This window comes from Sapajus apella, unplaced genomic scaffold (assembly GCF_009761245.1).
Source record: "Sapajus apella isolate SASKATOON/1434 unplaced genomic scaffold, GSC_monkey_1.0 scaffold69, whole genome shotgun sequence".
NCBI lineage: Eukaryota > Metazoa > Chordata > Mammalia > Primates > Cebidae > Sapajus > Sapajus apella.
In genome coordinates, this window is record NW_022437009.1 from 7024544 (window position 1) to 7047122 (window position 22579).

Sequence of the window (22579 nt, forward strand, 5' to 3'; positions counted from 1 at the left end):
GCCAAGGCAGGAGAATCACTTGAACCCAGGGGGCAGAAGTTGCAGTGAGCCGAGATCGCACCTCTGCCTGACGACAGAGCGAGAGTCCGTCAAAAAAAAAAAAGAAAAGTAAAGCTCAGATCTTAAGTAACTAGTTCATGGTCACAGAGCTGGAAAGAGGAAGCACTATCAATCAAACCCAATTCTCTGTCCCTTAATTCATTCAGTTCTGTCACTATGTATCAGAGCGAGGGCATGAAAAGGGTGGAGGGAGAAGAGCTAGCGTATGGGTATGCATCTCACATGTTGAGATGCCAGGTTCGTTTAATTAGGGAACACTTTACATCTCTCTGATGTTCTCCAGTATATGCTAAGAACCATTGCTACCCTTTGTTGATTTTTTTTGAGATGGGGAGTCTCACTATGTTGTCCAGGCTGGAGCGCAGTGGCGCGTTCACAGGTGCACTCACAGCACAATACAGTTTGAACTCCTGGCCTCAAGCAATCCTTCTGCTTCAGCCTCATGAGTAGATGGCACTACAGATGTGCCACCATACCTGGCTCCTAGCTACCCTTTAAACTTTACTGAATGTCTACTTGTCAGGAAGAGAAACCAGCCTTCCTTGAATGTGGTCTGAAGGATGCCCATGCCTGAAAAGGGTAAGAGAGAGATACCTAAAAAAGGTTCCCAGAACATCCCTTCCTATAATTACACAAGTTTGGGAGCCTCTGCTGCGTACTCTGACCCCTTGTTTAATGTATTTCTCCACTCTGTGATTTTCTTCTCCTCTTAAGACTGTAGTAGTCAATTTTCATCCTATTTTGCATGCGGTTAAATGTTTTCATTGTGTATCTTTAAAATATTGCTTCAGATTAATGGAGAAACTACACACTGAAAAATAAACTCAATAGAACAGGCTGAAATTGTAACCATAAACAAGAGTCATTACCATCACTGCCTTTGTGTAGATATCCATTGGTAGGAGGCATAAGTTGCTGATGACTTCCTGCCTCAGAGTTGCTATAGCCTTCCTGTGGCTCAGACAGCGTTCCTTGGGAAGACAAGTAGCTAGGAATGTCTGCAGGCAGGTTGAGCTCCTCTGTAAAAGAGACATCTTTAACTCTCAAAGGTAGGCAGTTGAAGCCAACACTCTATTTTGCAAATATGTTCGTTTTGATACCATTGGCCAGAAAAACTGTATGTACCTAGGACACCAACAGCTCTTGGTACTTCCCCTAAAACTACTTCTCACTGGAATTCTTTCAAAGCTTCACTATAAAAGTTTCACAGAAAGAAACAAAACCTAAAAGTTTAAATCTTATCTATAGCGACAGTTTCACAGTCAATCTGACTAGATTTCTTCTCTTGTAGGATTTCTGGGTGAGAAGTATAAAAAACTGACCTCAATGATCCAGCTTGATATTCCAGGAAAAGAAAAGAGAGCCTGATCTCAATCACGAGGGCTCCACTCTTCCTTACAGCAAAATTATGATGAAAGGAGCCTCAGACATTAAAGAGAATGCATCTGTAATGCGTTTTTAAGAGTAAAGTTTTAGGGTAGCATTTATAAATTCTTAAAATTGGTAAGACACGGTGGCTCATGCCTGTAATCCCAGCACTTTTGGAGGCCAAGGCAGACAAATTGCTTGAGCCCAGGAGTTTAAGGCCAGCTTGGACAACATGGCAAAACCCAACTCTACTAAAGATATAAAAAATTAGTCAGGCGCAGTGGCATATGCCTACAGTCCCTGTTTCTCAGAAGGCCAAGATGGGAGAATCACCTGAGCCTGGGAAGTCAAGGCTGTAGTGAGCCATGAATGCACCAATACACTCTGACCTGGGCGACAGAGTAACACCTACCTCAAATAAACAAAATTCTTTCCTTAAAGAGGTTCTGTTATGAACCTATTCCTCAAAGAGTTTCTGTTATATCAAAGAAGTTGAACATTTTAACAACAACAAAAACTCCCTTCTATCACATTATCAGGTATCACAGCTCTTCAGTTTTCTGAGGAGAAGATGAGGTCTTGCTAGGTTGATTGGTTGGCCTTGAACTCCTGGGCTCAAGCAGTTCTCCCATCTCATCTTCAAGTAACTAGGACTACAGGCATGTACTACTATGACCAGCTAGTTTTCTATATTGTACAATTAATCCTACACTACATTACTGACTCAAGTACAAGCCATAGGTGTCATCTGGGTACTACTTACCTGTGTTTGTGATACTATAGTCTTCATTTTTCCTTCTCATGTGGTAAATAACAATGACCCAGATCAAAGAGGTACCCACAACACAGCAGACCACAACAATGATGACAATGCCAACTGTGGTCCAGCCATCATCTTCATGCCCAATGCTACTCTGGGAAGAGTCACAATTGGGGGATGAAATGACATTTAGGTAAATGTGGCCACGTTCTGTCCCAAGGGTGTTAGACATAATGCAGGTATATTTCCCAGCATCATCTAGCCCAGCATCTACAATGATGAGAAGCTGATTGGCTGCAGCAAAGAAGTGTCGTTCTGTCACCAGCAAAGGTCCATCATCTTTGGTCCAGTTGAGGCGAGGGGCAGGACTCCCTCCAGCTATGCACTGTAACACTGCAGTTTCACCTCGGGTTACTGTCTTATCCTCCAGGGGTCTAATAAATGAGGGTGTCTCTAACAGGAAAATGTTAAAAAAAAAAAAAAAAGGAAAGAAAAGTTAGGCAATTTTATTCCCTAATTCCTACTGAATTAGACCAATGAGGGCAGAATAAAATGTGTAAGTTTATATACCCATGGGAGGATTAGAGGTTAATGTTTCAGAACAAAATCCCAAAAAAAGCCTAAATCTTTCCTCAGTAATTCCAGCTTAAGCAAGTTATCCTAAGTAAGAAGTTCAGAGCAGCTGCAATAGCTAGAGAAGGTCAGCAGGGGTGACCTATTAAAAAAGGTTAATAATATCAATTCAAGTATAACCTTAAAAAAAAAAAAAAAAAAAAAAGGTTAAAAATAACTTTAAAGGCCAGTCAAGGTGGTTCATGCCTGTAATCCCAGCACTTTGGGAGACCAAGGTGGACGGATCATGAGTTAGAAGTTCAAGACCAGCCTGGCTAACATGGTGAAACTCCATCGCTAATAAAAAAAAATTACACAAAATTAGCTGGGCATGGTGGCCGGTGCCTATAATCCCAGCTACCTGGGAGGCTGAGGCAGGAGAATCGCTTGAGCCTGGGAGGCAAAGTTTGCAATGAGCCGAGATCGTGACATTGCACTCCATCCTGGGCAACAAGAGGGAAACTCCCTCTAAAAAAAAAAAAAAAAAAAAATCTAGCAGAAAAAATGATTAAGTAAATTATAGTATAGTCACATGATGTTTTACAAAGACTTTATTTAATGACAGGGTAACTTGTGGTACAATATTAAATGAAAAAAATGTAGGTCTATTTAGCTACCTACATAAATCAAGCTATTTTGGAAAAGCTTTTGCAGGAAAGAAAAAGACTTTCAGGGGAGAGTCTGAATAAATATGCTAAAATCCTTAAGTGTTTAAAAAAAAAAAAACAACACTGATGTCTAGGAAAATAGAGAACTAGAAAGTAGAATTTGCATTGGATTTGATTTTCATGAAGAAAAGTATTCTAATAAGGAAGAAAAAACAAAACAAACAACAACAACAACCCCAAGCAAGCCAGGGGAAGCGTTTAGGGAAAAAAAGGCATCTTACCAGAAATATGGTTAAGAAGAACAGACTGAAAAGGAAAGCAGAAACTCTAACCAGGAAACAGGTCTTTTTTGAGACAGAGTCTCGCTCTGTTGCCCAGGCTGGAGTGCAGTGGCATGATCTCAGCTCACTGCAACTTTTGCTTCCCAGGTTCAAGCATTCTCCTGCCTCAGCCTCCTGAGTAGCTGGGACTACAGTTTAGCAGAAATGGGGTTTCACCATGTTAGCCAGGATGGTCTCCATCTCCTGACCTCATGATCTGCCCACCTTGGCCTCCCAAAGTGCTGGGATTACAGGCGTGAGCCACCGGACCCGGCCTTTTTTTTTGTATTAAATTTTTTTTTTTAAATGAACGAGAAGCAAACAGTTAAATTGTCTTAGGTTTCTATCAAGCAATAAGTGAAGCAGTATCAAATGGCTTGGATACTCCTAAAAGAACAGTGGAATTCCCAATGCAAACTCACTGAATAGTAAAAACACCTACATGAAATAGAAGCCTTACAGAGACTTAAAAAGATAAGATGATAATGGAATTTGAACTTGCAATTATGTGATATAGATGACTACCTAATTTTGCCCTATGTATTTTCCTACATTTCAGTTATCTGACCCACTAATTCCTAGACTGACATAACCCTACATAAAATTGTGAAATAAAATAACGATCTAAGAATCACAGAGGTACTCTCAAACTTATTTTTCTTGCTCATTCAGACCAAGAGTAGTTCCCAAAGACTCCAACAAAAGCAGGGACCCATGGAGCAGTAAACGTACCTAACACTGTTAGTGAGGCATTTGCTGAGAGACCTCCTGCTATATTTCGTGCCATGCAGCTATAGATTCCCATGTCTTCTATTTTCACATTGGCAATAAAGAAGACGTCATCCTCTGGCATGACGTGCATGCGCCTTTCTCGAGCTGCAGGAAAGTCAGTACCACCATCTTTCTGCCAGGAAATCTGAGGTGCAGGGTGTCCTTCTGCAGCACATTCTAATCTGGCCATGGCACCAGTGCGAATAGTCAGATCCATTGGCGTTTTCAGAAAAGATGGCATCGCTGTTTCCAGAAAGATCACCAACAAAAAGTGGACAAGGGAACAAAGACACATAAATGCATATAAATAGGCATCAAAGAGTCTAGTAGGCAGATCACCCCCTAATGTTCCATTTCTCTAGATTGACAGTGAATATAGTTTTATAAAAAAACAAAACAAAACTTTAGAGATAGGGTCTTGCTTTGCTGTCCAGGCGGGAGAACAGTGGCGCAATCATAGCTCACTGCAGCTTCAAATTCCTGGCCTCAGGCTATCCTCCCACCTTGGGTTCCCAAAGTGCTGGAACTACAAGCCTGAGCCACAGCACCTCACCAAGAGTGAATGTGGTTTTGAGGCCATGTTTTCTTCCAGAACCTCAGAGTATTTGGAGCACACTGATGACTGTCTCTTCTAGGATGCATGATACATTTAATCATCAGCTGAAACTAGGGAAAGCAGAAGGCCACAAATCTTCTGAACTTTATATTTCAGAACCTGATATTTATTATGACCCCCTCATTTATGAAGCTAAATGATGCTTCCCTGGGAGGCTGAGGCAGAAGAATCGCTTAAACCCAGGAGGAGGAGGTTGCAGTGATCATGCCACTGCACTCCAGCCTAGGTGACAGAGCGAGACTCTGTCTCAAAAAAAAAAAAAAACAATGCTTCCCAAACCAACATCTACAAAGTTATCAAGGAAACTGCATGCTAAAAAAAATACTATGCCTTCAAAAGTATCATTAAAAAACACAGAAGTGAAACATAAGTACATCTTTTGGTTGCACAAAGCCTAAAATATTGTAGTTATTCAATTTGATAGGCAATAGATAAATCAATGTATTCTGGAGAAGCTTTTGCAGGAAAGAAGAGTATTCATTTTGAAAATTATCCCGTATGGAGTGGAAAACCAAACACTGTATGTTCTCACTTATAAATGAGAGCTAAGTATGAGTACACAAAGGCATACAGAGTGGAATAATGGACTTTAGAGATTCCAAATGGAGACGGTGAGAGGAGGCTAGGGGTAAAAAAACTATACTTTAGATACAACATACACTACTGGGTGATGGGTGCACTAAATACTCAGAATTCACCACTATAATTCATCCATGGGAAACAAACCCATTTGTACCCCAAGCTACTGAAATAAGGCTGGGTGCAGTGGCTCACACCTGTAATCCCAACACTTTGGGAGGCTACAGTGGGCAGATCACTTGAGCTCAGGAGTTTGAGACCAGCCTGGCCAACACGGTAAAACCCTGTCTCTACTAAAAATACAAAAATTAGGTGGACATGGTGGTGCACATCTGTAATTCCAGCTACTTGGAATTACAGGAGATAGGAGAATCACTTGAACCTGGGAGGCGGAAGTTGCAGTGAGCCGAGATCACACCACTGCACTCCATCCTGGGTGACAAAGCAAGATTCAGTCTCAAAAAAAAAAAATAGAGACAGAAATAAAAATAAATACACACACACACACACACACACACACACACACACACACACACACACGATCCTGTGTAAATACATTCAGATAACGATAATGACCATTAGACCCAAAAATGTCCTGAATATTCCCAGTTATTAGAAGGCCCATCAGGAATAAATTTCATAGTTTTCAAGAGAGATTTATGGTCCTGGAATAAAAACTGAGAATTTCATAAGACTGTCTCCAAAAGCATAAACAACAGTGAAAAGTAGCACATCTTCTAGGACCATAGCATTTACGCTTCAACCAAAAGACCAATTAGAGAACGTAAGTACGCAGACCGACCAATCCAAAAATCCCATCCGTTTGATACATTATCACAACTCAAAAGACAACAACAGTAAGAGTCCTACTTAAATGTCACGTTTAACCTGATTCTGTCAAGTGATTCAAAACTGAACATGAAAAATCCTTCTAAACTTAAAAAAAAAACAAAAACAAAAACAAAAAAACAAGGAGCATAATTCCTTACCATTTACAGTCAGTTTGGCTTTCTGAGAATAATTAGAACCAAAGTGATTAGTAACAATACACTGATATTTTCCTTCATCTGTGAAATTCACATTGAAAAGATGTAAGATACTAGTATATTCCAGAGCTTCTCCAGCTTGCTGCCGATAACGAACAAAATTCTCAATATCCACGTCATACAGGATTTCACTGTCTTTGCGCCACACAGTGGACATGGGTGAATCACTGCTGCTCACTGCAGTGCACGTCAGAGTCACATTCATGCCTCTTAGAGCATCTATGGTTTCAGGATGTGTCCTTATCTGTGGCTTGAGAAAATCATCTAAGGGGAAAAAAATGTATCCATAGCCACATCAGTTATTTATTTTTGCTTCTTTAGATTCAATTTTAAAACAAATGCTGTAAAAGTGTGTGTCTGTTTACAAAGTGGCTTATTAAGGTTGAAAGAGACTACAGAGCTAGAGTCCAATTCCCTTGTTTAAAGATGGGGGAAATGAGGCCCAGAAAATTAAAAATGACTTGCTCAAAGACATGTCAGTCAGTGGCAGAGCCTGGACTGGAACTCAGGTTTCGGGACTTCAGGATCCAGCACTTTTCTTTTTTTTTCTTTTTTTTTTTTTTTGAGACAGAGTTTCACTCATGTTACCCAGGCTGGAGTGCAATGGCGCGATCTCGGCTCACCGCAACCTCCGCCTCCTGGGTTCAGGCAATTCTCCTGCCTCAGCCTCCTGAGTAGCTGGGACTACAGGCACGCGCCACCATGCCCAGCCAATTTTTTGTATTTTTTTTAGTAGAGACGGGGTTTCACCATGTTGACCAGGATGGTCTCGATCTCTTGACCTCGTGATCCACCCGCCTCGGCCTCCCAAAGTGCTGGGATTACAGGCGTGAGCCACCGCGCCCGGCTATCCAGCACTTTTCTACTACCCCTTACTGTCACCTGTGTGCTTAGAATGTATTTCTCATGCATTATCAGTTATTGGGGAAAAACAGAAACCTTATACTAGGATTTCAAGGTAAGTTCTACTTCTGTTACCCCTTTTATATATGTATGTGATAGATAAAACATGTATATAACCATTATTCTTTCTGTGCCAATATAAAATGGGGAGCTTATGAATGATTTATATTTCACAGAGAATACCTATTAATAAAACAGATTATTTGAAAGCATTTTGTATGTACACAGGTTTCACTTAAAAGTAGTGAAAAATTCCAAACATATAAATTGTCCAAAAGAAGATTGGCTTAGGACTAGCTAATAAAATTTAGATTCATAATTTTTTTTTTTTTTTTTTGATACAGAGTCTGGCTCTGTCATCCTGGCTGAAGTGCAGTGTCACGATCTTGGCTCACTGCAACCTTCGCCTCCTAGGTTCAGGCAATTCTCTGCCTGAGGCTTCTGAGTAGCTGAGATTACAGGCGCCCACCACCATGCCCAGCTAATTTTTTGGGCACTTTTAGTAGAAACAGAGTTTCACCATCTTGGCCAGGCTGGTCTTGAACTCCTGACCTTGTGATCCACCCGCCTCAGCTTCCCAAAATGCTGATATTACAGGTGTGAGCCACCATGTCCAGCCTAGATTCATAATTAATAATGTTATTGGACTGATTCAGAGAAGCAGATACATAAATTATTTTTATTTTTTGTTCTCGTTGAGACAGAGTTTCGCTCTTGTTGCCCAGGCTGCAGTGTGATGGTGCGATGCGATCTCTGCTCACCACAACCTCTGCCTCTGGGGTTCAAACAATTCTCCTGCCTCAGCCTCCTGAATAGCTGGGATCACAGGCATGCACCACCACACCTGGCTAATTTTGTACTTTTAGGCTGGACGCAGTGGTTCATGCCTGTAATCCCAGCACTTTGGGAGGCCGAGGCGGGCGGATCACAAGCTCAGGAGTTCAGGACCAGTCTGGTCAACATAGTGAAACCCCATCTCTATTAAAAATACAATAAATTAGCTGGTGTGGTGGTGTGCACCTGTAATCCCAGCTACTTGGGAGGCTGAGGCAGGAGAATTGCATGAACCCAGGAGGCGGAGGATGTAGTGAGCCGGAATCGCGCCATTGTACTCCAGCCCCAGCAACAGTGTGAGACTCCATCTCAAAAAAAAAAAAAAAAATTTGTATTTTTAGTAAAGACGGGGTTTCTCCATGTTAGTCAGGCTGGTCTCAAATTCCCAACCTCAGGTGATCTGCCCGCCTTGGCCTCCCAAAGCGCTGGGATTACAGGCGTGAGCCACTGCACCTGGCCTGGAATATAAATTCTTAACTGGATATATACCATATAAATATATTTATATACCGGCCTGGTATATAAATATCTCCACTGGATAACATTTCATTGTGCCATAAAAGCAGTAAGTGGAAGAGGAGGAAAAAATATACAGTATGTCTATATTTAAAACTAGGTAAAAAGGGAGTGTGTGGCAATGTCAGTAGAATTTAACCTTTACTAGATTGTTTTCTTTAAAATTTGTAAAAACAATGGATGTATTTTGTGAGCCTGAACTTCCAAGTGTTTTAAGCATCTTTAAGTACATTGTGAAAACAGATTTGGCAATATACAAGTCATCAAACGATCAGAGATACTAGGGATATGCTACATAGATACACTGATGTAAAAGGTCTACTATGTAAAGCTAAAAATCAGTCATTCCACTTTAAAGAACATTTTTTTGTTGTTTTTGAGATGGAGTCTCACTGTCACCCAGACTAGAGTACAGTGGCACGATCTTGCCTCACTGCAACCTCTGCCTCCCAATTGAAGCAATTCTCCTGCCTCAGCCTCCCAAGAAGGTGAGATTACAGGCATGTGCCACCATGCCCGGCTAACTTTTTTATTTTTAATAGAGTTAGGGTTTCATCATGTTGGCCAGGCTGGTCTCAATATCCTGATCCCAAGTGACCGGCCCCCCTCGACCTCCCAAATTGCTGGAATTACAGGTGTGAGCCACCGTGCCCGGCCTAAAGTAAATATAAATGTAAAGGAAAATTTTCTGAGTAAGAACAATATAGAAGTATACTTGAAATTGGCTGGGCACAGTGGCTCACACCTATAATCCCAGCACTGTGGGAGGCCACAGCAGGCAGATCACCTGAGGTCAGGAGTTCAAGACTAGCCTGGCCAACATGGCACAAAACCCTGTCTCTACTACAAATACAAAAATAGGCCAGGCGTGTTGGCTTATGCCTGTAATCCCAGCACTTTAGGAGGCTAAGGTGAGTGGATCACCTGAGGTCGGGAGTTAGAGACCAGCCTGACGAATGTGGAGAAACCCCACCTCTACTAAAAATACAAAATTAGCCGGCATGGTGGTGCATGCCTGTAATCCCAGCTACTCAAGAGGCTGAGGCAGGAAAATTTCTTGAACACAGGAGGCAGAGGTTGTGGTGAGCTGAGTTCAGGCCATTGCACTGCAGCCTAGGCAACAAAAGCAAAAGTCCATCTCAAAAAAAAAAAAAAAAAAAAAAATTAGCCAAGTGTGGTGGCACACGCCTATAATCCCAGCTACTCAGGAGGCTGAGACAGGAAAAGACCTTGAACCCAGGAGGCGGAAGTTGCAGTGAGCCGAGATCAGACTACTGCACTCCAGCCTGGGTGACACAGCAAGACTTCACCTCAAAAAATAAAATAAAAAGTATACTTGAAATTTTAAGTGCTAGAATCAGGACAACTTGCCTATGACTATCTCTCTCTCCTCAAGGAAAAAAAAAAAAAAAAAACTCTGCCACTTTAATGTTATAAAACCGCATAAAAAATAGGAACCACACAGAATCAGTATATTCATAAGTTGATGGTGACAACTTTGAACTAGTGTTATCTTTTTGGAAAGTACCTGGTGGCACTTTTCAAGATCTACTAAAAATGTTCATATTAAAAAAACTCATATTGCTTGATTCAGGAATCTGACTACCAAATACTTATCCTAAGGTTAACAATCCACCTAAAAGAGAAAAGCCTTCATTCATTAAAATACCTGTGATCATTTTTAATGACAATTAAAACTGTAAGATGACAAAAATTGCTAGTGGAAAACCACTTTGGTTTAATTTTTTAATTCTGTTAAGATAATAAAATTTTAAAACAAAAATACAAACCACAGACAAAATCTTTCAGATCCACATTCAGGATGCTTTGCCCTGCTAGCCATTCAGGATATGCACAGCTTACATTCACAGAATGTTGAAAGTTATTATCAACCAGCCATTGAAGCAGCCACTTCAAATGGCAGTCACAGAGCAAACTGCTTGTGTTCAGAATCCTGCAGGAAAGAAAAGAGGAAAAGCGTCCTTTGTTTTACTTTTCATTCTAAACGTCTTCAGTATTAAAACCTTACCACAGGCCAGACACGGTAGCTCACCCCTGTAATTTCAGCACTTTGGAAGGCCAAGGCGGGAGGATCAACTAAGGGCAGGAGTTCAAGAACAGCCTGATCAACGTGGAGAAACCCGGTCTCTATTAAAAATACAAAAATTAGCCAGGCATGGTGGTGTATTCCCAAAATCCCAGCTACTTGGGAGGCTGAGGCAGGAGAATTGCTTGAAGCCAGGAGGCAGAGATTGCGGTAAATTGAGATTGCACCATTGCACTCCCGCCTGGGCAACAAAAGCAAAACTCTGTCTCAAAAAAAAAAAAAAAAAGACCTTATCACACACCTATCCATTGTTCTTGCCAAAAACATTTAACATAAATCTCATCATGAGAAAACAGAGACTTCAGCTGCAATTCTTTAAATATATCAAATCTCATGAAAGACACTAAAAAAAAGCAGGAACAAGGGGAACAGGGATCTATTTTGCAGATGACCAAAGAGTCATTACAATCAAATGAAATATGTGATTCTTGATTTAAAAAAAAAAACCATCTACGAAGGACTTTTATTTTAACATTGGGGAAATTTGAGTATGGGCTGTGTATTAGTTAATATTATCTTATCAATGTTAACTTCCTTGGGTATGATAATGATGATGTCTTCATTAGAAAATGTATTTGTAGGTCGGGCGCGGTGGCTCACGCCTGTAATCACAGCACTTTGAGAGGCCGAGGCGGGTGGATCACGAGGTCAAGAGATCGAGACCATCCTGGTCAACATGGTGAAACCCCGTCTCTACTAAAACTACAAAAAATCAGCTGGGCATGGTGGCGCATGCCTGTAATCCCAGCTACTCAGGAGGCTGAGGCAGGAGAATTGCCTGAACCCAGGAGGCGGAGGTTGCGGTGAGCCGAGATCGCGCCATTGCACTCCAGTCTGGGTAACAGAAGCAAAACTCCGTCTCAAAAAAAAAAAAAAAAAAAAAAAGAAAAAGAAAAAGAAAAAGAAAATGTATTTGTTCTTAAAAAATGCATGCTGGAAAAAAATAACAAAAAAATGCATGCTGGGATATTTAGGCATGAAGTGTCATCATGGCTGCAACTTTTAAATGGTCAGCAAAAAAAACTGTGTATGTGTATATACATATATGCGTGTGTGTGTGTGTGTGTGTGTGTGTGTGTGTGTGTGTACACGTAGAGAGAGAGCAAAAGCTAAAATGAGAGAGGAAGAGGAAGGCAAATACATAACAAATTTAGCAAGTTAACAATTGGTGAATCCAGATAAAGGGTATATGGTATTAACTGTACCCTCCTTTAAATTTTTTGGGTTTAAATGTTTTCCCACAAAAGTATGGAGAAACACTTACTACATATATTGGAGCATTGAGAGATCTTTGTTGTAGACAGCATATAATTATTTTCAAATAATTGTATCGAGACTAAAAACACTTCAGCACTAGGCTGGGCATGGGAGCTCATACCTATAATCCCTGCACTTTAGGAGGCCGAGGTGGGCGGATTACCTGAGGTCAGGAGTTCGAGACCAGCCTGGCCAACATGGTAAAAACCTGTCTTTACTAAAAATAGAAAAGTTAGCTGAGCATGGTGGCAGGTCCCTGTAATCCCAGCTACTCGGGAGGCTGAGGTGGGAGAATCGCTTGAACCCAGGAGGCAGAGGCTGCAGTGACCAAGATCATACCACTGCACTCCAGCCTGGGAAACAGAGTTAGACTCTGTCTAAAAAAACAAAACAAAACTTCAGCACTATGACAATGTGTAAGGCAATCTAAACTTAAGAACACTGAAAAAGTACTTGTGGTTTATAAGCCTATAGAACATATCTGAAAAATCGGTATTTTCTTTCAGTGACCCTTTAAATGTCCCATCCACTTAGGAGGGAAAGTAAATGATTTTGAGAACTTGCTTTATGTGCACGATTAAATCCTCATCAAGTTTTAATGTTTGGCATAAAGTATCTAAGATCTGATTCCACAGAAGTTTCAATTTCTAAAAATGAGAAAATTGACTTAAATTGTTCGATTGTTCAAAGTTGACTTATAATGTTACTGAACAAGAGGAGGCACTGGCAAAGATTATCATGCTTTTATAATGCTTTAACAAGTTTCATTGAGTAATTTTTTCCTAACAGTTGGTTTGAACAAACTGCTATTGCAGGAACTTTAATGCAACTGTGTTTTGAGACACGAATTCGCTGTGTTGCCCAGGCTGATCTCCCTGGACTCAGAGGATCCTCTCACCTGAGCCTCCTGAGTATCTGGGATCACAAGTATGAGCTACCATGCCTGGCTCTAATGCAACTTTTTCACTGAGAATTGTTGGTTGCTTCTGATTACTTTTTTTTTTTTTTTTTTTTTTTTGAGACGGAGTCTTGCTCTGTCTCCCAGGCTATGGTACAGTGGCTTGATCTCTGCTCATGGCAACTCCACCTCCTGGGTTCAAGTGATTCTCCTGCCTCAGCCTCCCAAGTAGCTGGGACTACAGGTGCGTGCCACCACATCTGGGTAATTTCTCGTATTTTCAGAAGAGATGGGGTTTCACCGTGTTAGCCAGGGTCGTCTCCTTCTCCTGACCTCATGATCCACCCACCTCAGCCTCCCAAAGTGCTGGGATTACAGGTGTGAGCCAACATACCCGGCTGCTTTTGGTTACTTTAAAAGTCCTATTTGTAATATTTTTTGGGTCAACATTTATTAAAATCTCCTTTGTACTTTTTGATATTCCCGATAGGGCTTTGCATCAATAATAGGAACTGTATGAAAAAGCTGCATATAAATTTTAAAATATTTTCCATTAAAATTATATAATTACAGTAGAAAATTAGAAAGTACCATTAAACCAAGAGGGAGAGAAAGCCCTCCAAATCCTCACTACTCAAAGACAACCACTAGTAATATTTTAGTATAATCTATCCACATACTTCTTGAGAGAAAACTGTATACTGTGTTAATTACTTATGGTCAGGGTTGGTTAGTATGTGAAGAATGGAAAGAAGTAAAAGAAACAGAAGTGATGATAGCTACTGTGAATTAAGTGTTGTCTGTGGCCAGACATTGTGTTAAACACTTTTTTTTTTGAGATGGAGTCTCACTCTATCACCCAGGCCAGAGTACACTGGCAGCACAATCTCGGCTCGCTGCACCCTCAGCCCCCCAGGTTCAAGCAATTTTCATGCCTCAGTCTCCCAAGTAGCTGGGATTACAGGCATGTACCACCAAGCCCAGCTAATTTTTGCATTTTTAACAGAGACGGGTTTCCCCATGTTGGCCAGGCTGGTCTCAAACTCTTGACCTCAAGTAATCCACCTGCCTTGGCCTCCCAAAGTGCCAGGGTTACAGGCATAAGCCACTGCGCCTGGCCTAAATACTTTATTTAAAAAAAATTTTTAAGGTAGGCATTTTCCTTTTTTTTTGAGACCAAGTCTCACTCTGTCACGCAGGCTGGAATGCAGTGGCACAATCTTGGCTCACCACAACCTCCCAGGTTCAAGTGATTCTCCTACCTCAGCCTCCTGAGTAGCTGGGACTACAGGCACACACCATCACGCCCAGCTAATTTTTGTATTTTTAGTAGAGATGGGGTTTCTCCATATTGGCCAGGCTAGTCTCAAACTCCTGACTTTGTGATCCACCTGCCCCAGCCTCCCAAAGTGCTGGGATTACAGGTGTGAGCCACCATGCCCAGTTGAGCTAGGTATTTTCTTTTTTGAGACAGTCTCACACTTTCACCCAGGCTGGAGTGCAGTGACGCAATCTTGGCTCACTGCAACCTCCACCTCCTGGGTTCAAGCGATTCTTCTGACTCAGCCTCCCAAGTAGCTGGGACTACAGGCGCCTGCCACTACATCCAGCTAATTTTTTGTATTTTTAATAGAGATGGGGTTTCACCATGTTGGCCAGACTGATCTCGAACCCCTGACCTTGTGATCCGCCCACCTCGGCCTCCCAAAGTGCTGGGATTACAGGTGTGAGCCACCATGCCCGGCCAATGAGGTAGGCATTCATTTTCAATTCCATTTTCTAGAAATGGAAACTCAGATTTTTTTTTTTGGTCTTTCCAAAGAAGAAACTGAGATTTTAGATACATTCAGTATCATGTCTAAAATAAATAGTAGAGTTAGGATATGAGCCCAAGTCTTATGAGTCCAGCTTATATTATACCTAAGAAAACATAAATTGGATGAGGTCACTCTGCTTTTCAAAAGATACAAAAATTAACTGGGCATGGTGCTGGGCGCCAGTAATCCCAGCTACTCTAGGAGGCTGAGGCAGAAGAACTGCTTAAACTCGGGAGGCTGAGGATGCAGGGAGCCAAGATCGTGCCACTGCACTTCAGCTGGGTGACAGAGGGAGACTCTATCTCAAAAAAAAAAAAAAAAGATTTTTCTTTTGCCCTGATGTGTAATTTATGGAGGCTGAAGACACAGCTGTCTTCAGCTGTCTGGATATCTCCAAAGCCCATCTGAGTATAGATAAAATGCTTAGTCTATTTCGAATTATTCTTTTTCCTTTTCAACCTCAAGTCATTACTTTTGGGAGTCCCTGAGTCCCCCTGAGAGATCCCAAGGGAGGGTAGGGGGCCTAAAGTCCAAGTGACTAAGAGTCCAGAGTGGGAAGGAAAAAGTCTAGCAGTGGGTGGACAGATGGATGGAGGATGCAAGGATTTGAAGGGAGTCGTATCAAAGGGCTCAGGGGAACCAGAGGGAACATTAAAGGTGGTAAGAGGAGGAAAAAGGAGCAGTAGCAATGGGAAGAAAGAGAGCTTACAGGATCCAGTCTGGGGAGATGTTAAGTATCCCAAAGAGTCCAATAAAGGTCCAATGAGGAGGAGATGGACAGAACAAGTGGTGGAGCAATATAGTCAGCAGGGGTTCAAAAAGAGGGGATTCAGATGCCAGAGAAGTTGCTATGGGAGAAGAAGGATCCATCAGAGAACAGAGTAGCCTCACAGAGTTCCAAGGACTTTCAGTCCAGGGAATCAGGAAATAAACCCCACTCCGGAAAGAGAGCCAGGAAGAAGCCTTCAAGCCCAGGAGGTCTTTCAAAAGAAGTCTGGCCTCTACCCCAACTTCAGAGAATATATTCACAATCTTGAGAATCGAAATCTTTCCTTACCAGCTTCAACGGATGTTTGTCCGGAGCAATGGTTCATTAGTCTGACTCACCATTGGATCCCCGATCTATCAGTCAGGAGTGAAGACAAAGGCTTCAAAGGTGCACACCTGGAGTCCTGGGTGAGAGGTCCGGGGGTCCAATGATGAATCTGATCCTATCGGAGTCACAGCACCACAGCTGTTAAATAAAAAATTACTCAGTGATTCTTGTTAAAGCATGGTAAGGTAGACTTCATTCAGGATCATCTCAGTAGATACAGGGACCATGGCAATGTGATATTGCAGCTGGGGAGAGAGACCAGGCTCAACTCAGTGAGGCAGAGACAGTAGGGAAACAGCATGGGCAGGTATAGTCAAGAAGCAAGGTGGGTTTGCCTTCATCCTGTTCAGTGGATGTAAAATTATGAAGAAATAACATCCAGAGTAGTGGTGCTCTGGCTAAACCCTAGCAGGATTCTTGATGAAGACAGGCCAGGGTGATCAGACCTTTGCCGGGGATGACCTACAATGAGGAAGGGTTCTTGCTAAAGTGGTTTTACAGGGTTTGTGCTAAAATTGGATTTTACAGAGTTAGGCCTAGGAGGTTTAAGGGCTTGCCTAAAGTTTGGTTACACACAGAATCTTTGTCACAACTCCCAAATTACAAAATGACTCTCTGAAGATTGAAACTACAATATTTGCTTTTACCTACTGTTTAAATTTTATGTTAAGCTGAGTTCTCATAACAACAGTTGCTGGCCTTCAGGTTATCACTGGCAAAAAAAAAAAAAAAAAAAAAGGGAGGGGGAGGGGGAAGGGATATACTGATTTATAGTAAGTTACAACTTATAATTAAACTAAGCCTAGGAGAAATAACTCAAAATATCTCAACAGATCAAAAAATCCACTTTAAAAATCTGGCAGAAAATAACTAATGATGATTTTCATAACATTTGAATTTTTATTGTTAATATTATTCAACTTCTACTCTGTGCCAAGATCTGTGCTGAGCATTTTCTCAAAACCTTCCAGTTTCCAAGTGCATTTAAGAAAGCAAAAATCCTAATTCCTAATGGTTTATTACAATCTGCCTCCTAACTCTCTCTTTAAAAAAAAAAAAAAAAAAAAGGAATATAATTTTATTGTTGGACCTATTAGAACTGTAAATTCCATATGCTTTACAATAACAACAAAAAAGGTGCCCAGTGCAGTGGCTCACACCTGTAATCCAAGCACTTTGGGAGGCTAAGGGGGGTGGATCACCTAAGGTCAGGCGTTCGAGACCAGCCTGGCCAACATGGTGAAACCCCGTCTCTACTAAAAATACAAAAATCAGCTGTGCGTGGTGGTGGGCGCCCGTAATCCTAGCTACTGGGGAGGCTGAGACAAGAGAATCGCTTGAACCTGGGAGGCAGTGGTTGTAGTGAGCCAAGATGGCACCACTGCGCTACAGCCCGGGTGACAGAGAGAGACTCAGTCTCAAAAATAAAAAAAGGTAAGTTAGAACAAAGCAGTTTGGGATTAAAAAAAAAAATCTCTTGATAATAAATTGATTTCCCTGGAACAAATAAAGAGAACAACTAATGAGAAATAATATGATTAATATCAAAAAAGTTGTGGCTATTTAATTACTCTACTCTGCTTAACTCTCTCATCTCAGTTTACTTGCTATTCCTTGCTCCTGGGAAGCCATTTGCTCAGTGTTCACATGGTGTGCCATTTCATTAAGGTCCTGGTTCAAATGCTGTATCTTCAGAAGACTTTCCCCTCACTACTTTATCTAAAACAGCAATCCCCAACACTCTCCATACCTTTGACCTAGTTTTATTTTTCCTTAGAACGTGTTGCCTGATGAGATATTATGTATCTACTGGTTTATTATTTATCTTTCTCACCAGTATTGTGATATGCTATGAGTACAGAGACTCTTGTTCACTACCGTTTTCAGCATCCAAAAGAGTACCCGACATAGCAGATGATGAATAAATATTTGAGTAAACAAGTTATCTCATTTTATCTTCAATAACCCTGAGGGAGGTGCTATTTCCATTTTGGGACCAGAAACTGAGTCTTAGGCTAAACAATTTGCCACTATCACACAGTTGCAAAGAATGGAGTAAGGATTTGAACCCTAGGCAGTTTGAAAACTCACACATTTCCGGTGCATCTCAAATTATCCATGGTAAGGACCAGTCTTTTAAATTTCCAACCCACTACAGTCCAATACTTTTATAAACTACAACAAAGTGTCACAGTAATGTCAAATTGCTCTAAAAGTTTCTCAATGCTTATTCTGCATTTCTATCCTTATCTTGTCATCAACCAATTCTGTTCTACAGAGTATCCTTTCAGTAGCTTCCCAGGCAAAGCAAAATAATTTCTATATTCTAGTGGTTCTTAACCCTAACTGCATATCTGAATCAATAGAGTTTAAAAATAATACCAGGGCGGGCGCAGTGGCTCATGCCTATAATCCCAGCACTTTGGGAGGCTGAGGCAGGCAAATCACCTGAGGTCAGGCATTCAAGACCAGCCTGGCCAACAAAGCGAAACCCCGTCTCTACTAAAAAACACAAAAATTGGCCAGGCGCGGTGGCTCAAGCCTGTAATCCCAGCACTTGGGGAGGCCGAGGCGGGTGGATCACGAGGTCAAGAGATCGAGACCATCCTGGTCAACATGGTAAAACCCCGTCTCTACTAAAAATACAAAAAAATCAGCTGGGCATGGTGGCACGTGCCTGTAATCCCAGCTACTCAGGAGGCTGAGGCAGGAGAATTGCCTGAATCCAGGAGGCGGAGGTTGCGGTGAGCCGAGATCGCGCCATTGCACTACAGCCTGGGTAACAAGAGCGAAACACCCTCTCAAAAAAAAAAAAAAAAAAATACACAAAAATTAACCGGCCATGGTGGCATTCGCCTGTAATCCCAGCTATTGGGGAGGCTGAGGCAGGAGAATCGCTTGAACCTAGGAGGCAGAGGTTGCAGTAAGCCAAGATCACGCTACTGCACTCCAGCCTGGGAGATAGAGCAAGACTCTGTCTCCAAAAAAATAATACATACCAATGGCCAGCTAACCCCAATTGCAAAACCAGTAACAGCAATTTTTTTTTTGAGACAGGGTCTCGCTCTGTTGCCCAAGTTGGAGTACTACGGTGCGCTTTCAGCTCACCACAACCTCCACCTCCCGGGTTCAAGCAATTCTCCTGCCTCAGCCTCCCAAGTAGCTAGGATTACAGGTACGCACCACCATGCCCAGCTTATTTTTGTATTTTTAAGTAGAGATGGGGTTTCACCATGTTGGTCAGGCTGGTCTGAAACCCCTGACCTCAGCCTCCCAAAGTGCTGGGATTACAAGCGTGAGCCACCGTGCCCGGCAGTAACAGCAATTTTTAAAACTCATGAATGAAAAAGGGCATAAAATGATACATACACACATATTTGTCTATTTTGACATTTTAGTACTTTGAATAGGTTAGAGACATCTTCTCTGACAAATTATACTGTTAAATCACCACAGAAACTATAAAACAAAATCACCTAATACCTTTATTGTAACCCACACAAGGTGTTAAGAACTGGTAACACGTTTCTGATAATCCAAAAAGGAACAGTAGGGTATACATAAAGCACAAGGAGCAGCGATAAGGTCTCCTAATTATAAGCATTGGTAGAACAGGCAAAACAGAATGTCTTGGTGCCACACATTCTGAGCTTTTCAATGTTGGGTATTTTAAAATTAACTCCAGCCACTAAAACAACTGAGTATTAATACTTTCTTTTTTCCTGCCTGAACTGTGGTGCTTTTGGAAATAACTTGGGTCACTCCCATCACACCTTAAACACAACAAGCAGGAACAGTAATCCAATTGGTGATTTTAAAAAGACAAGTTACTTACAGTTCTTTCAAATGAGTCTGAGAAAAAGCATTTTCTTGGATAGACATTATAGCATTATTGTTCAAATCTCTGAAATAAAGAGAAATTAAACATTAGTCACCATTTCTATAGTCAAGTTACATAAACACTTTACATGATCATGAAAACCTCTGCTAATAGCAAAGATTTTTATAGAGTAAGAAAAATGTATGCAAAATACTTACAGATGCTCCAGGGATTCAAGACCAATGAATGCTTTCTTTGTTATCGACTTAATCTGGTTTCCTTGTAAGATTCTGAAATATAAACAGATCTTTCTAAGAAAACTCTCCACTAAATAAAATTAAATTCATTAAACATTTAGTTATAAAAAGCGAAAATAAGCTTAATGTGCTTTTTTTTTTTTTTTTTTTTTTTGAGACGGAGTTTCACTCATGTTACCCAGGCTGGACTGCAATGGCGCGATCTCGACTCACCGCCACCTCCGCTTCCTGGGTTCAGGCAATTCTCCTGTCTCAGCCTCCTGAGTAGCTGGGACTACAGGCACGCGCCACCATGCCCAGCCAATTTTTTGTATTTTTTTTAGTAGAGACGGGGTTTCACCATGTTGACCAGGATGGTCTCGATCTCTTGACCTCGTGATCCACCCGCCTCGGCCTCCCAAAGTGCTGGGATTACAGGCTTGAGCCACTGCGCCCGGCCTTAATGTGCTTTTTTGTATATTTAACAGCTTTACTGGAATACAAGTGATATACAAAAAATTACATATATTTAATGTGTACAATTTGATGAGAACATGCATTTTTTAGAAAGTTATAAAATTTAATTATTAATCAATGCAAAACATAGCATAAAGTCGTCTATCAAGATGTTAGAGCTCAACGAGGTACCTATGAACAACCATCCTGACCACGGATAAACTGATAATTTTCAGATGCTAAATTTGATTATATCCCTCATGTCTTCCTTCTTAGCAAAAGATTGTCAGAACAAAGAAATTAAGATAAGTGTGAACCTTTGGATAAATTCTTCTCATGGGAGAAGATCTAAAATCTTATGTAAGAGAATTCTCTACCTCTGCTAGATAAATTACTCATAAATCTAATACAATTAAACAAATTACAAATTAAACAGATTACTGGCCAGGTGCGGTGACTCACGCCTGTAATCCCAGCACTTTGGGAGGCCAAGGCAGGCAGATCAGAAGTTCAGGAGTTTGAGACCAGCCTGACCAACATGGTGAAACCCCGACTCTACTAAAAATACAAAAATTAGCTGGGCATAGTGGCACATGCCTGTAATCCCAGCTACTTGGGAGGCTGAGGCAGGAGAATCTCTTGAACCCAGGAGACAGAGGTTGGAGTACCGCCGAGAGTACTCCACTGCACACCAGCCTGGGCAACAGAGCAAGACCCCATCTCAAAAACAAAACAAAACAAAACAAAACAAAACAAAAACATATACTACCAAGAGGTTACTCTACTTTCTCAATGCATTCCTATTACTTGAATAGTAATTCTACTTCCATAAATAATTTCTCTTTAAGTGTCCATAGGAATGCTTTTTCAACAAAAAGTTCCCCAACGACAACAAGAAACACAAAAACAAAAAAACTAGATGGGCATGGTGGCTCATGCCTATAATCCCAGCACTTTGGGAGGCCAAAGTGGGAAGATCACTTGAGCCCAGGCAACACCAGCCTGGGCAATATAGTGAGACTCCTTCTCTACCAAAAAAAATTTTTTTTAATTAGCTGGGCATGGTGATATACACTTTTAGTCCTAGCTCCTTAGGAGGCCAAGGCAGGAGATTACTTGAGCCCAGGAAGTGAGGCTGTTGTGAGCTGTGATCACAGCACTCCAGCCTGGGTGACAGAGCAAGACCCTGTCTCAAAAAAAAAAAAACCCCAGCTGAGTGTGGTGGCTCACTCTTGTAATCCCAGCACTTTGCAAGGCCAAGGCAGGCAGATCACGAGGTCAGGAGTTCAAGGCCAGCCTGTACAACATGGTGAAATCCGGTCTCTACTAAAAATAGAAAAATTGGCTGGGCATAGTGGCACATGCCTGTAATCCCAGCTACTCGGGAGACGGAGGCTGGAGAATTGCTTGAACCGAGACCTGGGAGGTGGAGGTTGCAGTGAGCTGAGATCTTGCCACTGCACTCCAGCATGGGATGCAGAGTGAGACTCTGTCTCAAAAAAAACAAACAAAAAAAACCCACAAAGCTCCCAGAGTATCAGAAAGCTCAAACTTTCTAGCCATATCAAATAAACATAATTCAATCATGTTTACAGCTGGTTCTTGAAAATATACCTTTGTAGACACATATAAATATTATAAATACATACAATTTAGTGAGACTTGTGAGTCCAGCAAAAGCTTCACTAGCATCTTCTATGGCCCATGAAATTTCATTGTTTCTTAAGTCTCTACAGAAACGTCAGAGAAAGACAGGTTATGTTAGTCAACACAACCACGGCAACACTGAGTAGCATCCTGGCATGGTGACGTCAAGGTACACATGCTAATTCTGATCCTTACTTTAACAGTTATTTATAATGAAGGCTCAACTCTGCTTCTTAAGGAGTATCTGTAATA

The 22579-nt window shown here is 41.4% G+C and overlaps 1 protein-coding gene across 2 annotated transcripts in view; it reads right to left on the reverse strand.

Moving 5' to 3' along the window:
• The window catches only part of LRIG2 (leucine rich repeats and immunoglobulin like domains 2), a 55388-nt gene that overhangs the window by 7323 nt on the left and 25486 nt on the right, over window positions 1-22579 (reverse strand). For both annotated transcript variants that reach the window (XM_032249726.1, XM_032249727.1), the window contains exons 9-16: window positions 22330-22410; window positions 20207-20278; window positions 20004-20072; window positions 10784-10947; window positions 6684-7004; window positions 4461-4742; window positions 2192-2641; window positions 930-1079 (exon numbers count right to left, since the gene is read on the reverse strand). In XM_032249726.1, coding sequence (XP_032105617.1) covers window positions 930-1079; window positions 2192-2641; window positions 4461-4742; window positions 6684-7004; window positions 10784-10947; window positions 20004-20072; window positions 20207-20278; window positions 22330-22410 — 1589 coding nt within the window. The remainder of the gene's footprint in view (window positions 1-929; window positions 1080-2191; window positions 2642-4460; window positions 4743-6683; window positions 7005-10783; window positions 10948-20003; window positions 20073-20206; window positions 20279-22329; window positions 22411-22579) is intronic.